The sequence below is a fragment of the Loxodonta africana genome, chromosome 18, assembly GCF_030014295.1.
Source record: "Loxodonta africana isolate mLoxAfr1 chromosome 18, mLoxAfr1.hap2, whole genome shotgun sequence".
Classification (NCBI taxonomy): domain Eukaryota; kingdom Metazoa; phylum Chordata; class Mammalia; order Proboscidea; family Elephantidae; genus Loxodonta; species Loxodonta africana.
In genome coordinates, this window is record NC_087359.1 from 36,251,513 (window position 1) to 36,267,104 (window position 15,592).

Here is a 15,592-nt window from a genome sequence, read left to right on the forward strand (position 1 = left end):
ACCGCCACTTCCGCCGCTGAGCCCGCCCCCGAGGGCTGCGTAGGCCATCAGTCCCGCCCCTTCGGCTCAGGCTCCGCCCCCAAGCCCTCGGGTCTTACGAAGACCGGCGGGAAGGTGGGATTACAGCTAAAGCTAAGACTTTAAGAGGATCTTCCTGGGGGTGGGAAGAATGGAGAGAAACCCAGAGACATCGTCGTTATTGGGCCACACAGTCCTGGCACTGTGGGGAAAGGGGAACTTCTTTAGAGAAGGCCTGTGGGGAGGAGACTGGAGGACAGGTCTCTTGGAGGAAGACGCAATAACTCTTGAAGGGCTTTCTCTTTTCCTCTCTGCCTCTTTCCGCTATTCCTAGCAGGATCTAGAATTTCCGTGGCCCTTCCCAAGAGTGCCTGAGCCTGTTGTCTGCAGGAGAAACTCCTAGACTAGACGACTGGACACTAGGGTCGCTGCCCTGACCCATTGCATGACCACCAACAGGTCTTCGACATCAGTAACCCCCCTCATATCTTCCCCTCCCTGCTCCTTTCCCCTGAAAGAGGAGTCTCAGTACAGTTATTTACAAAGATTTATTACAGCATGGGAGGGGTTCAAACCTGGAGTCAGGGAAGAAGGGGAAGGGGGCAGAGCAGCTGGTGCAGAAGAACCTGGCTCCACCCACCGGGTGCCCCCACAAGGATGCATACTAGGCGGCATTGCCGGCATCAAAGCATAAACAAAACGCAACAAAGCAGCCTCCGCCAGTCCATCTTCCAGGCACCCAGGCCGGGGAGTAGGGGTGATAAAAGGAAAATTCCCAAAATGTCTAGGCTGTGGAGAAGGGTGCCTGAGTCCTGGGCCCTGGTAGAAGCCGGTGAGAGAGGTGGTGACTTGGAATCCCCCATATGAGAGGAGGTGGAGAAGAATCTAAGGGCACCTACAGGTTCTCAGTACCCCCTTCCCCCAGATCTTAGGGTCCTGCCCTGTGGTCTTCTGTGCCCAGGGGAGGGGGCCTTGGAAGTAGAATTATGAAGGGTAGACCTTTGTCCCCAGGTTCCTGGATTTTCCGATGTGAGTTCTCTTACATCCCACCTCTCATTGGGTGAATGGGAGAATGACTGGCAGGGGTAGGCATCAGGCAGCAAGTGCCCAGGAATCTGGGCATCAGCCAAAGGTGGGCAAACAAGCAAACACAGACCAGCCTTAGTCTCCTAGAAGTCAGAAGCCGCAGCCCTAGCAGGTGAGGGGAAGGGCACAAAATAGGGATTATAGAGAACAGCGATGCCCCCTCCACTTCCTCCCTCCTGGGAGATGCAGGACTTAGTGCCTATGTGCCAGGCTCAGGGGGGGCAGGGTGCTGTGGCTCCTCCCCCGTCTCTGCAAGGCAAGCAGGGAGGGACTCAGAAGCTGGCCCCGCCCACCAGGATCCCAGCCCTACCTCCCCCATCCCACACTCCAGGCCTCACCACTTTGTGCTGGGTTTTCCACTTGATCCTCAGAGCTTCCATCTCTCTGGGGCTCATCCAGAGGGGGTGGGCGCTCCCAGGGTCCCTCTAGACCCAGGCCACAGGTTGCTTTCTGTCCAGCTGGGGATGGGGGAAAAAAGGGATAAAAATACAGATTCTGAGCATCCAGCTGTCCTGGAGCATGAGTCGTGTCTCTCTGATTGTTGAGGCTGAGCTTTCTGAGGGCACCATGGCAGAGCGGAGAGAGCACTGGGCTAAGACAGCTCTTCCAAGGACTAGTTGTATGACTTAGATGAGTCATTTTTACCCTCCGAAGGGGATAGATAGGAAGAGGGAAGTTGTGTAGATGACCTTAAATAAGATAATACACTCTCCAGTCCAGTGCCAGCATCCAGGAGCCACTCACTCCACGAGTGGTGGTAGTTGATATTGCTCCTTGGCAGCCTTGTCATTTGACTCATTTTTCCTGAGGAAACATTCTCCTCTCACCTCCTTCCCACCCGTTCTGGGGTCTCGGTGGGAGTTGACTCAGCAGTTCCAGCCCTTCCCCATTACTGTCAGCAAATCTGGGAGCTTTTCCTCCCCTGGCTGATGCCCCTACCACCAGAGATGCAGACAGGGAGCCCAAGGCATTTTGTCTGGGTGCAGGGCTAGACACTGCAAGCAGGTGTGGTCAGCTGCTTTTCATCCCCATAAATAATGGGACTAAAAAGTTAGATATGTAGGAAGGATAGAGAAGTCCCTAGGTGGTGCAAATGGTTAATGTGCTTGGTTGCCAACCAAAAGTCTGGAGGTTTGAATCTGCCCAGAGTCACCTTGGAAGAAAGTCCTGATAATCTACTTCCCAAAAACCAGCCATTGAAATCCCTGTGGAGCATAGTTCAATTCTGACACACATGGGGTCACCAGGAGTTGGAAATCAGCAGCAACTGGCTTTTTTGTTTGTTTGTTTTTAGGAGGGATAGGTGTGGCACAGCCTCCCATGGCCAGGCATGGAAGAAATAACCGTGAGAGGACAGATTCTTTCTGTCTAGAAATTCTCTGGGCCTTGGGACCGTCTGTGATGTGTTTTGGATCTCGGGCCTCTGGCTCTGAGGCTGTCTGTGTGAGTCTTAGGTCTCTCCCTAACCCCTCTATTCCCAGGCAACTGGGGTTGAAGGTGCAGAGGAGCAGGTTGGTTCTTGAATCCTGATTTCTCCATCCGGACACTAGAGGGCACCCTCTCACTCCCAGGCTAGGGAATAAACCCATCGCCATCGTGGTGGAGTCAATTCTGAGTCATAAAGACCCTATAGGACGGAGTAGAACTGCCCCATGGGGTGTGAAAGGAGCAATTGGTGGATTTGAACTGCTAACCTTTTGGCTAGTAGCCATACTCTTAACCACTGCATCACCAGGGCTCCTAGCCTAGGGAAGAGGAGGAAGAAATAGCCACAAGGTCCTGGAGAGGACATATTAGCCAACCCTCTGCCTTGCAGCATAGACCTAATCCTAGGTTCAGAAATGCAGGTGAAGGGGGCGTTGGACTCTCAGTCCTCTATCCCTGCATCTCCTTGTGCCCCCTTACCCTATGGATGGGAAGTCCTTTCTTGGGTCTAGCCTCAAACCCCATGTGCCTTAGTTCTTGAGGAAGAGAGGAATCAGGGAAAACCTGATTGGTAGAGTGACTGAGCTAAGGATGGGAGCAGCCCAGGCCTCGGGTCAGGCCAAGTGTGAGACCTCGTATGGGTGATTGGATGGGGGGACCCTGTGGTGTCACTGCAGATTACATGTGTGAGAAGCTGTGATGGCGGGGGGTGTTCCAGGATGCTCAAGGAGAACCCACACTTAGCCCATGGTGGTGGGCCCAGGCATTGCAGCCCCTTCAGCTTACCAGATCCCCTGCTGCTCTTCAGGACTTCAGCCTGGCTGTCCTCTTCTTCATCCTCCTCTTCCTCCTCCTCTTCTTCCTCCTCATCTTCTCTTGGATAGCCCAGGGCCCGCAGCTCCCCCAGCTCATCCTCCTCCTCCGAGACCTGGTTCTCACCCACATTGCTGATGGACTGCAGGTGAGACTCAGCAATGCGTTGTACCGCTGGAACAGAGAGGTCCAGGAAGGCAAGGGTCAGTCAGGCCCAAGAGGCAGCCCACAGAGCTGGCAAGGGGTGCGGCCTAGCCCCCAACCTCCTTCCTATGGGTCTGGGCAGAGATAATCCTCTCAGGACTGTAGGTTACCCTGCTGAGGACCAGACCTTGGCAGAAGTAGGGGGTAGACTCTGGCTCATGTTGGGCTCTTAAGGTGCCCCCAGATGCTGGCCCCCTGGAAGCTGGCACTGAGCAGCTCCTGTACACCACAGGGCGCCAGGCTGGGCAAGACCAGACGGGCAGTACAGCTTAACATTCCCTGGCTAGGAGCTCCCAGGTTCACCAAGTACCCAGTGGTAGGGACAGCATCTACCAGCTTCAGCCCAGTGCGGAAGTCACAGGGCTGTGGGCCAGGGCCTGGGGGATTTTCCCCTTTCAAATCTGGGGGAGTGCCCAGCCTGCCTAGGGCTCCCTGCTGTCCTGGATTCTGCCCACCATGTGTTCAGTCCTACCCCCTGCACTGTCCAGTCATAGATGCCACTCCACACTCTTCTGCCCAGGCTCCAAGGGGCAGGATCAATCAGGGACCAGAGGACATGACAGTCTGTAGCCAGTGGAGCCCATGCCTGGAGATGCAGCATGCTCAGATGCAGCCCCCAGAATCCTGACCCACATCTCCAAGCTCCCAGCTCCCTCTGCGGTGACCTAAAAAGCAGCCACCACCACCCCCCTCCACACACACACACACACACACACACACACACACACACACACGCCACCAAGACCTGCTCCACAGGGCCTTGGAAGGGAACTATGTGGGCAGCTGGAAAGAAGTTTGCAAAAGACGGAAAGAAGCCGGGGACTGGAGGAAGGGGAGCAGGACTGGGGGATCCTAGGGGGATGGCAGGGGTTGAGGAGACACTTTGGGCAGAGTCGGCAGGGAGCCAGGAGCTGGTGGGGTTTCAGAGCATTTGGGACACCAACTTCATAGCCCACAGAGGAGATGGTGACAAGCTAGGGGGCAGAGTTGCTGTGCCTCCTTTTAGGTCCAATGGGGGGCGGGGGCTCAGAAGGTCCACAGGGGTAGATCCAAGCTGGAAACCTCCAGTGGAGTGAGTGGGGCATGGAGCTCCTGCCAGCTTGGAGACAGGCACAGAGGGTGCATTGTGTGTGCCGCTGCCCCACCGTGCCCGAGCTCCCAGCCTCCTGCTGGCTCTGGCAATTTACCCAGGCAATAAAATAGCAATAAATTGCCCTGCCCCAGCCTTGGGGATGCGGTAAAGCTTCACCTTGAGCCAAGTGTGAGCACTCCGGCTTTGGAGAGCACCCCCTGCAGAGGCTCAGTTTTGTCCACCTGCCCCCAAGCGCCCCTGGCTCTTCACCCTGCAAACCCCCAACCCTGTCAGACGCTTTCCCTTGGCCAAAAAGGGCCGTAGCCTATAAGACAAAGCTCTCCCTGTACGGAGAAGGAGTAAAAGTGTACAGAAGAAGCCCCAAGGGGGGGAGGGTCCTGTGAGGGCATTGACAGGGAGGGAGGAGGAGAGGGGAGGGGGTGGCAGCTCAGGCAGCCTCCCCGTCCCCTAGGCGGCGGGGGAGGAGAGTTCGTGAGCAGCAGTGACAATAGGTGTGTGCAGTGCCTCTGCTGGTGCCCCGTGAGCTTTCCTTGTGCCTTGTGCCTGACAGGGCTCTCTGTGGTCCACCCCTCGCCTCCCCCAGTCTCTGTCCCCTTCTCTGTCTCCATCTATGGGGCCCTGAACTCACCCCACCCCAAGTCTCCCTTTTTAAGGTCAAAAGGTCCCCAGCACAGCCCCCAGATTGCCCGCCCCCCTCCCAGCCCCTCTCCACTTCCCTGCATCCCCCTACCTAGAGCCTCCCAAAGTACAGCTCAAAGGGACAGTGGGGGCGGGGGCACACTTCTTGTCACTGCTAGGTGAATAGGAAGCACCTTGGCCCTAACTTCTTCCCCATATTTGCAATCAAGAGCCCAGGGGACCATTCTCCACACCCCCCCACCCGACATCCACTCAGTCCCTCCCCAGCCCAGGATGGGGAGAACAGGGATTTCTTATATTCTCCTTTCTTATGCCCACCATTAGGGTCTTCCTCATATCCCTACAGGTGAGAAGAAGTCCTTCCAGGTGCTGAACCACACTCCCTGCTTGCTGCAGCTCTGTCCCTTCACTCTCCTTACTGAGAGAAGAGGAAGGGTCTCTGTCTTTCTCTTCTCTCCTCCCAGCAGTTCTCCTCTCAGCTCCTACTCCTGGCAAGCAGGCTGACAGGTGCACCTGTTGACCTTGGCCAATGCTGGGAACTCATTAACCCCCCCACCCCCTCCCCAAGAGGGAGGTCTCAGCACACCCTTCTGGCCTCTCTCCCTGTCTCCCTCCATGGGAGGAGGGGGCTGGTCCAGGGCAGGAAGAGCCTCAGGCAGGAGTTGAGGGTGAGGGTGGAAAGGCATCCTAGGGCTCAGTTGGGAAAAGACCTCCACACACCCCAATCTGCCTTACCTTCTCCAGGTGTATTGCCCACATCTCCCCATCTAGAAGCCAAGTCTCCAGAGAGGCCTGAAAGACCCCTGTGACCTCACACCTCCTCCCCTTTGCACACCTTCTTCCTTCCTCCTCAAAAGCCCTTCCCTGCCTTGCAATCCTGTTGAACTCCTATTCATCCTTCAAATCAGGCTTAAACATCTCCCCAGTGAAATCTCATTGACTCCTTAAGCAAAAGGGCTTCAGGAGGGGAGGGCCGAAATTCACCAATGGCCAATGCCCACCACGCTGGTCAAAGACAGCCAGACTGGGTCAGAGACGGTACCTTTCAGCGAGGGGGGCGTGTAGGCACAGGGATTGGCTCTCTTCGACTTGAGGTGGTGTCCTTCTCCTGAGGCTCTCTGCCAGGGGAAGTGGAATCACCAAGGCCCCTTCGTTTACCCTCCCTCCATTCCATCCCACCCCCAGCACTCTGGGCAGACTGGTCTGGCCTCTGCTGCTGGTCCTGGCGCTGCTGCCCCCTCTGATTCTGCACCTGGGCTGAGGCTGCCCCATTGCTTACGGAGGGCCCTTATAAGGGGTGGCCTGGCTCAGGGTCTAACCCGGGGGTCTGACAGAGGAAGGATGAGGTCAGAGGAGAATCTGCTGGTGGCAAGCTGGCACCAGGCAGTCCCAGAGGGGGTGCCGATGGATATGCTAATGTGTCCTGGTGGTGCTGTGTTGGTTGGGAGGCAATCCCGTCCACCCAACCTGAAAGGGCCCAGGCATGTTTCCTTCCAGTTACCTCTGGAAACTTACCTGGTGTGGGGAGGACTCCTCCTCTGAGGGAGGCCGCCAGTGAACCCATGGACAAGGAAGAAGGAAGAAAGCAAGAGATCGGGAGCGGGGAGAGAGAGAATTGGAGTTACTTCCTCCAAAGGCCCAGCCTCTAGAGAAGGAGCATGTACCTCTTCCCTCCCGGTGCGGTGCTGGAGGGGCCTGGTCAGCAAATGAATCCAGAAGAGTTGGCCTCCCAAATCTTACTCACTCCCTGGTCTCCTGCTCTGCTTGGCCTGCTGCTCCTGGCACTTTGGCGGGGCCCCCAGGAAGGCATCACAGTTACTAAGGGGCCAGGGCTAGGGAGACCCAAGGCTTGGGGTGGGGGGCAGGGAAGGGGCCCCACCTGGTGAAGAGTGCTCTGAAAGCCGGAACAGCATGGCAGGGGTCGGTCTCCTGCGCCGGATCTAAGGAGATAGAGGAAGCACAGACACCAGCTGACCATCCCCACCCTCACCCCCCAAACAGCAGGGAACACAGGGTGCTTTGAAGTCTCCAGGGAACCTTAGAATCAAAGACTTGTCAGTGCTGGAAAGAACTCTATAGTTCACCCAACCCTCTCATTTTACAGAGGTGGAAACCTAGGCTCAGAGAGGCTCAGCAGTGTACTCAGAGCCACACAGCACACAGAGGCAGAAAAAACAAGAAAACTCCAGTCACTGACTCCAGCCCATGCCCATCTTACTCCATGGCTACTCCACCTTCTCCTTCCTCTCCCCAGTTTCTGAAGACATCAGACCTCAGGAGCCCAAGTTGGCTCTGGCTCCAGCTGCCAGAGAGGGGCCGTCTGGGGAAGATGGCCTATGGGCTGTGGCACCCACGTGGCCCTGCCCACCTAAGGTCAGCTCAAGGGCTTCAAAGAAACCAGATCCAGCTGCAGAGGCAGGCTGAGCTGAGGCACTGTAGGCACCTCCAACCGCACACTGAGGCCAGGGACAGGCCTGAGCCCCAGACTCACAGGGCCCTGGAGGGGTCTCTGGAGCCTGGGCCTGGGCCCCTCTGGCAGTCTCTCTCAGACTGTGGAACTTTTCTCATAAAAACGAAAAGTTGCCCTCCTTGGTACATGAGCCAGGCTGAACAATTGGGAGGGGGAGGGGGAGCCTGAGAACTCCTAGCAACTCCCCCCACCCCTAGCTTGGCAATCAGACCAACTATCAGTTAATTAGGTCCCCTTTTTTGAGCTCCAGGGAAATTCACAGAGAACCAGGTGAGTCAAGCTGAAACTGCCACCTCCCCCTGCTAGGTTTTCACAATGCCCTCCAGATAAAAAGCTGTTCAGGCCCAGGATTCCCGCCCCGCCCCGCGCCTCCATGATCCCCTATCTCTTCCCCCAAAATGACTTGGCCCCACTGGCTGCTCTGTTGGGAGTTTGCTGCATTCCAGCAACAAGTGGCCCACCGCTGGGGTTCTGGGAGATGGAGCCCATCCCCCCACCCCACCTCCCCACCCCCCGACCCCCGTCTTGGAGGCTGGGGAGGGGGTGCAGGGAGGCTTTCCGAGGATTCAGTGGCCTGTGGGAAGAAGTCTGCTTCGGTGATGACTGGAGTTGGGGCTCTAGGGAGTGGTAGCAAAAGAGGGTCAAAGCCAGATTCTGGTGCCCCTTCCCAGGCATACGGGTGGGACTAGAGAGGGGCAGGGCAGCGGGGCAGCCGAAGCGGAGGCCTCAAACCCCGGCTTTGTAAAATGTGGTCAATGTACGATGTTTCCACGTTTGACCGGGCGCTGGGGCTAGGACCGGGGCGGAGTGGTCACGGTGATAGCCTAGGGAAGGAGGACACTGAGCGGGATCGAAAGTACAGTACCCCGCCCCTGGTCCCTGCCCGGACGCTCCCTGCCGGGAATTCTCCCAGCCCGCTCAGGGCAGGGGCCTGGGTGAAAAAGTTGCACGCGCCTCCAGCGAACTTCGCGCGCCTCCCCGCGCCCCAATCCTGCCCAAGGAAGGTCCAGGCTCTCCCTCCGCCCCACCCCCAGGCCAGCCGGGACCCGGCCGCGCCAGGGCGCAGAGGAGCCCGGGTGTTGAGGGGCGCCGCCGCGGGTGGGGCGCGGCCCATTACCATCTCCACCTGGCGGGGGTCGAGCTGGCTGGGGGGCGCAGGCACGGAGAATTGGATCTTCTTGCGGTCCTTGGGGTCCATGGCGAGCAGGGTAGTCGGTGGGGCTGGGGGCGCGCGACTCGGGGTCGCGGGCGACGGTCGCTGCTCGGCTCCCCCGCGCTGCTCCGGGCGCCGCGCTGACAGCGGGCTGCGTGCGGCGAGGAGGAGGAGGGCTGTTCACGCACAGATAAAAATACCGCGCTCGGCGAGGGGGGGCGCGAGCGCGGGAGGAGGGGTCGGCGCGCCCGGCTCGCCGCGGGGCCAGCTCCGCGCACCCCGCCTCTCGGCTCACCGTCGCGGCGCCCGCTCCCCGCGATCCGTGCGGAGCTCGGACCTCCCCCTTCAGGCTCCGGGCTCGTTCTCTTCTTCCCTTGCTAGCTCTCTGCCTGTCTTTCTCGGTGTCTCTGTCCCTCTCCCCTCCTCCGCTCACTGTCTCTGAGGGTCTCTGTGTGACTTCTCCCTGACTCTCCCGCCCTTCCTGTGTCACCCGCTCTCAGCCTCGCTTCCTCTCGGTGTCTCTATCTCTGCCTCTCTCTCTGGCACTTCTGGGCTCACCCCTCTGGCCCCAGCCTTGGGGTCTCCAGCTCGTCAGTCTCCTCGGCCTGGGACTGGCCTCGGGTGCTTAAGGGGAGGGCTTAGGAGAATGTGGCCAATGAGCACCCAGATCTGTGTTCTCCCTGAGGCTGGGAAGAGGGTGGGGAGGGAGAGCCAGGGCTGGGGGAGCAGGCTGGGGGCCCCCTGCTGTCTCCCCAGAACTTGAAGCTGCATTATTGATGGAGCCCAGCAGGGAGGGTAATGGAGGGGGGGAGAGGGGCAACGGGGCAGTGGAGCCACAGGACTTTGGCTTTAACGGTTTCATGGTCTGGGTACTTAGAGTTTCTCAGGGAGGCCTGTGAGGTCGTGGAGAGAGTAGCAGCATGTCACGCTGTGAATGGGGGTGTCCTAGAAAGCGTGTGAGTGTGAACAAGCGGGTTGCTTGTGGGAGGACACCTGTCATTCATCATAGCAGGGAGTGTATGTGAGTGCCGGGGGGCCTTGTTGCCTGCAGCTAGGCAGTGTGTGTGTGGGGGGGGGGTCGATGTGGTGTGAGTCTGTGTGAGTCTGTGTGAGTAAGTGTGTCAGAGTGTCAGGGATGCGGGAGTGAGTGGCAGGGTGTGGGAGGATGGCGCGTGTGCTGGGGCAGGTGTGGGTGTGGGGGAGAATGTCAGAGGCTGTCAAGGTGATGGGCAGGCGTGTGCCAGCTTGCAGGCGGTGGGGGCACTTTATCCACATTGCCTGAGAGACTGTGCAGTGGAGAAGGGGGCATGAGGTTGTGAACGTGTGTGGTGGGGGATGTGTCCCCACCATGACGTGCCCTGGATTCACGTGTCTCCTGCCTTTTTCCCCCAGGATGAGCCAGCCTAGGGGACAGAGTTGGGGTGTCAAGGGTCTGCTTGTACCAGAACATGTGCAATCACGTGTGTGAGTTTGGGACGTTCAGAAACAGAGCAGGGGAGAGAAGTGTGTGCACTCATTTCTGAGGTGTGAGTCTCTCTCTGTGCAGAGGTGTTTGTGTGGGTCTCTGGAGGGAGGAAGGGGAGGGGCTGGCCCTGTGGGTTGAAGTATCCCTGTTTATTTGTCCAGTCCTGGGTGTCTTTGAGGAGTGGGTGCTTCCTTCTGCCCGGCTCTGTGTGTGGGGTCCGAAAACGAATCCTCTCTGTAGCACTGAGAGGGTACGTGTGTGTGCAGATGTGTATATGTGTGTGTCTCTTCCTGGGGCTCTGTTTATATTGGCTGTCTTCTCTCCTGGTCACGCTTAGGCCTGGAGCAGCCAGGGGTCCTCCCTGCTCCCCAGCTCTTTCAGAAACTTTTCCACTCCCAGCCTCAGCCTGCTGGGTCCTTGGTGGAGCAAAAGTCCAGAGGAGTCTTGTGGAAATGGGGCCAGGGATGCCACATTCAACCATGGTGTCCATGCCTGCTCTGAGGTTCAGGGAGAGGGTGGCCACAGGGCAGAGCTTTGCTCGTGGGAATGGGAAGCCGTGGCCTCTCAGCTCCACCCCCTGCAACCTCTGGCCTGGCTCAAGTCCGGCTGTGTTTGTTGACTTATATGCTTGTTGGGAAACAGCCGGATGCCAGGTTGCTGGCCCTGGGTGTGGGCATCTCCGGTAGCCCCTGGCTTGGCCCAGAACCCCTTTTCCAGTGGGGTGGAGTGGGGAGTGGCAAAGACCAGTGTGGCAATGCTGTGTGATGGTAAACAAGGTAAGAAAAGGCACAGGAAGGTCATGAGCAGTCACTGGGCCACAGTGTGGGCCTGAGACCTTCAGTGCTAGGGAACGTGGGCAAAGGTCCCAGGGTGGGATGAAGAGGACAGAGTACAGCGGGTGGTGAGAGGACAGGGACAGAGTGGCAGCATCACCAGTCACACTCAGAGCTGCGAAGGCCTTTGGGAACCCTGTGGCTGAACTTCATTTGACCAGGGAGGTTTTATTTATGGAGGACTTGCCAGAAGTATTGACGCTATGGGAGGCCCTGAATCAGAAAAATTTCCCTGGTCCCAGGCTGCGGCAGCTGGGAAGGGAAAGGAGAGCAGAGAATCTTCCCTCTCAGCCAGGTCAGGACAACAGAACTTTTGGGGTAGAGGGTAGGGTCATTACCTTCTTCCAGCAGCTTTTGCCCAGGCACGGTGACTGCTAACACCCAGAAGTGGGGAAGACTGGCTGACAGAAGTACAGACAGGAGTGGACAGGAAGGAGGAGGAAGGAAGGAAAGATGGCAAAGACAGGCACAGAGTCAGGAGGTACATGAGAGATAAGGGGGGAAGGTAGGAAAAAGCGAGAAGAAAGAGCTAGGGAAAGCATCTGTGAGATGGGGAGACAAAGCTAGGCAGAGGGAGAAAGAAAAGGCTCACGACAAGGGAGAGAGGCAGGAGACAGAGATGGAGAGAGTAAAAATAGCTCAGCATTAAGATAATTGCAGCTCACAGCTCTGCCCTCCGTTAGGAATTAAATGAGGTTTTATTACTTTGATTTTCTCTCCTGGATCCTACGCGACTTCTCAAGAACTTAGGGAAAAGTTTTTCAGGTGGGCGGCCAGGTGGCGGGGTCTGCGTGGGTGACAGAGGAGGAAGGCGTGGGACTGGGACTTCTGGGAGCCAGGGGAGGGGTGGCAGGGGTGAAGGGTGGGGAGGAGCTGGTGGGGATGGTGGAACCCAGCCTGGGCTGGGGGAGACATGTGCCTGGAGCTGAGAAAGGAAAGGGTCCAGGGTGACCTCCATTCACTTTAACTTAGAATTAATCATATGCAAATGAGATGTAAAAATAATATGCCACTCCTCAGTTATTATTCTTGAGTTAAAAGCACAGGCAGTTGGGTCCACGGAACAAATTCAAGACCTTGTTTGACTTAACTCTGATTGATCATGGGTCTTTCTGCTTGGTTTCTTGTAGAACTGACAAAAAAAAAGTTTACCTTGGGGTGTCTATTAATGTACCATAGCTCTGAGCACACTATTTTGAGACCTGTATATCACTGCCCAGTACCTGCTCAGGCTACACTCAACCTCTCTGGGAGGTGCATTTGGAAGGGTGATGATGTGCGCCTGTGCACTTTTCTAGGAGGTGGGGAGGAGGGACAATCCCAAATACTCCCCTCCCCCACTCAAGGTGCAGTCACGTGCACAGAACAGACTGGAGAGTTCAGCAGATCTAGTTAAGAGCCCTGGTGGTGAAGTGGTCGGCAGTACAAATCCACCAGGTGCTCCTTGGAAACCCTATGGGGCAGTTCTACTCTGTCCTACAGGGTGACTATGAGTCAGAATTTACTCTATGGTTATATAGGTAAGAATCTCAGGTCTGTAATTTACCGTGTCACTTTGGACAAATTTCTTAGCTTCTCTGTGCCTCAGTTTTCTCGCTTACCTCACATGGCAGCTGTGAGGGTTCAACAAGATAATTTATTGGCGTATCCATCCCTGGTGAATCGACTCAACAGCACTGGGTCTTGGGTTATCCATCCCTGGTAGGTCTTCAACAAAGGTTCCGGCTTCCCTGGAGGTCTAGCGGTGTAGTTCCAAGAATGGCCAGCAGGTGGCGCGGTCGGCCAGGGTTTGGCGGCTGCGCCGCTGGCACTGCGGGTCTGGAGCTGGGCATCGCACCCGTGACCTTGTCACCACGTTGCTGAGCTGGAAGGGAGGCCCCGGAAACCCCGGGAAGCAGCATTAGAGGAGCCGGGGAGCACTGGGCGGGCACACTGGGGCACTTTCCTTGCCACTGGGGTGGGAGCAGCTCCAAGTTCAGCCCCTGGGAAAACTCGTGGACCCCGAGAGAGGAGGGCAAGGGCACCCTCAGCTGGGACACTTGTGGCACCAGGACGGGTGGGCAATCATATGAGACACTTGTTCACACACTACATTCATCTATCATCCATCGCTTTGCCCGTTCAACAAATTTACCCATGGCTGCTTTTTTTTTTTTTTTAAATCAACTTTATTGAGTTACAGTTTACATACAATAAAATGCATCAATTTTAAATGTACATTTCAATGGGTTTTGGACAAACTTTATACAGTATGTGACCACCACCACCACCATAATCCAGATATAGAACCTTTTCATCCCCCCTAAATGTTCCCTTCTGTACCATCCGGCTCAATCTCCCTCTCTCCCCTCACTGGGTATCCTAATCTCTTAGAACACTGTTCTGAGACCTGTCCGTCTCTCCATCTACCTCTGCATCACTACAGAGTACCAGCTACAGTGCCCAGCACACGCTGTAGAGGGAATGGATCGTGGAAGGAATGAATTGATGAATACATAAGTCATAGAAATTGACAATAGGCGTCACAGACGGAGCATTTACTCTGTTCTGGGCACTGGGCTAAGTATTTTATATGCATTATCTCATTTAATCCTCGGGTTTTGGGTAGCACCTTCCATTTTACAAATGAGGCAACTGAGGTTCACAGAGGTTAAGCAGCTTCTGCCCAGAGCCTGGATTCAAACGCAGTTTGCCTTCGTTCTTTACTGCTCCTTTAACACGTTCGGGATGGACAAATGGAACATCACTTGCATCAGGCACTGGGTCGGGCTTCTCTCTTGCCCAGCACTGGACTCACTTTCTCTCTCCGCCAGCCAAGTCGGGACCAACGGGCGGGCGGGGTGGGGGTGGGGGTGGGGGGGCAGTGGGAAAGGGAAGAGAAATCCATGTGCCGAGGCTGCCCTCTAGTGGCAGATACGAGTAGAGCAGTATCTGTACCCTCTGGCGCCCCCAGGTGGAAACGGGGATATTGAGGAGAGCAAGCTGGCAGCCCACAGCGGGGGCAGCTTCAACCCCGGGCACCTGGAGACCCCCTGCTCTGGCCAGTGCCTGGTGCCCCCTGAGGTGCCAGCTGAGGCTGCCCCCGAAGAATGCCAGCTGCCGGAGCCCACCGCCTCCCACCCCTTCCACCAGCCTCACACACACTCCAATCCCGGTCCAGTCGGCTGCTTCCATTCCCTGAAGAAGAGGCCCTAAAGTTAAAACAGCTGTTAATTTATAAACCAATTTTTCCGTGACTGCTTAATAAATCGCCAGCAGCTGCTCTGCCCCCTCCTCCCGCCCAGGCACCCGGCCCCGGGGGCTTCATGGAGAAGCTCAGAGCTGCCAGCCTGCCCCTCTTGCTTCCTTCCCTCAAGCCCCCCCTCTAATTTGCCCCTTCTCCCAGAAACTGAGTATGTTGGGGTGAAACCCTGAAGAACCCAGCTTCTCTAGTCTCTAGTGGAACCTGCTACGTGCTAAGCTGAGGACAGGTTTTCTTTCCTAGTGGGCTGCACCCCAAAGGCCATTCCTCCCAGTGGCTCTCTCCCCTTCTTCTGGTCTTCTAGGCCTGGAAGGTGAGTCTCAAAGGTTTCCCTAGTTCTGGGGAAAAAGGGGGTCCAGATTCCTTAGAGAAGTTCGCCTTAGCCACTGGGAGGTAAGAGGACACCCTAATCTGACCCAGACTCATCCCTGAGAGCACTGGAATCTCAACTCCCTGTATCAGGGTGGTCCCCCTGACAGATGCTAACTGACTCCCACACCCTGCTGTTCTCTCAAGGGCGGGCTGGGAGGGGGGAACGGATGCTGGGATAGTATCCTTGGGAGATGCCCACACACCCATCCTCAGGCTAATGAGAGGAGGGATTGGGGCCTCCTTGAACATTCACTTTGCCCAACTTCTGCTAGAAAATAAGAGGCAACATGGAAATCCACGCGGGGGTGGGGCCATGTGAATGGCAGGCATGAGGAACGTTCTTTCTCCACTGTGATCCTTGACTCTGCTGCAAGGGAGTCAACCTGGCCATGCCCCTGTAGTCACAGTGAGGGCAATAGGAAAGAGGGAGGACAGCAGGGGGCAGGGTGGTCAAGCATACCAGCTCAGGAATTAGGTTGCCTGGGTTCAAATCCTGGTTGTACCACTTACTAGCTGTGTGACCTTGAGCAAACAACTTAACCTCTTTCTTCTTCCTCTGTGTCTCCATTTATAAAACGGGGGCAATAATAATAGAATTGTGAAAATTAAATAAGTTGATGCACATAAAATGCCTGGCACATAGTGAGCATTTACAAAGTGATACTAGATTATCTTCTCATCCCTCTGCTGGAAAGAACAGAGACTGGATCTCCTGGGTCCTCCCCCAAGTAGCAAATCTTGGGGTAGGGGTACCAAGGGGATTTCCAGGAGAAACAGGGG

At 56.4% G+C, this 15,592-nt stretch overlaps 1 protein-coding gene across 1 annotated transcript; it reads right to left on the reverse strand.

Annotated features, from left to right (window-relative positions):
* Positions 1 to 17: 17 nt before the first annotated feature.
* Positions 18 to 7,501, reverse strand: PPP1R1B (protein phosphatase 1 regulatory inhibitor subunit 1B). The gene is made up of 5 exons (XM_064270322.1): positions 7,497 to 7,501; positions 7,158 to 7,218; positions 6,321 to 6,396; positions 3,316 to 3,516; positions 18 to 1,562 (listed from the first exon to the last, which is right to left on the reverse strand). Exons 1-5 carry the CDS (start codon positions 7,499 to 7,501, stop codon positions 1,411 to 1,413), a joined length of 495 nt encoding a protein of 164 aa, XP_064126392.1. The 3' UTR covers positions 18 to 1,410.
* Positions 7,502 to 15,592: the final 8,091 nt, after the last annotated feature.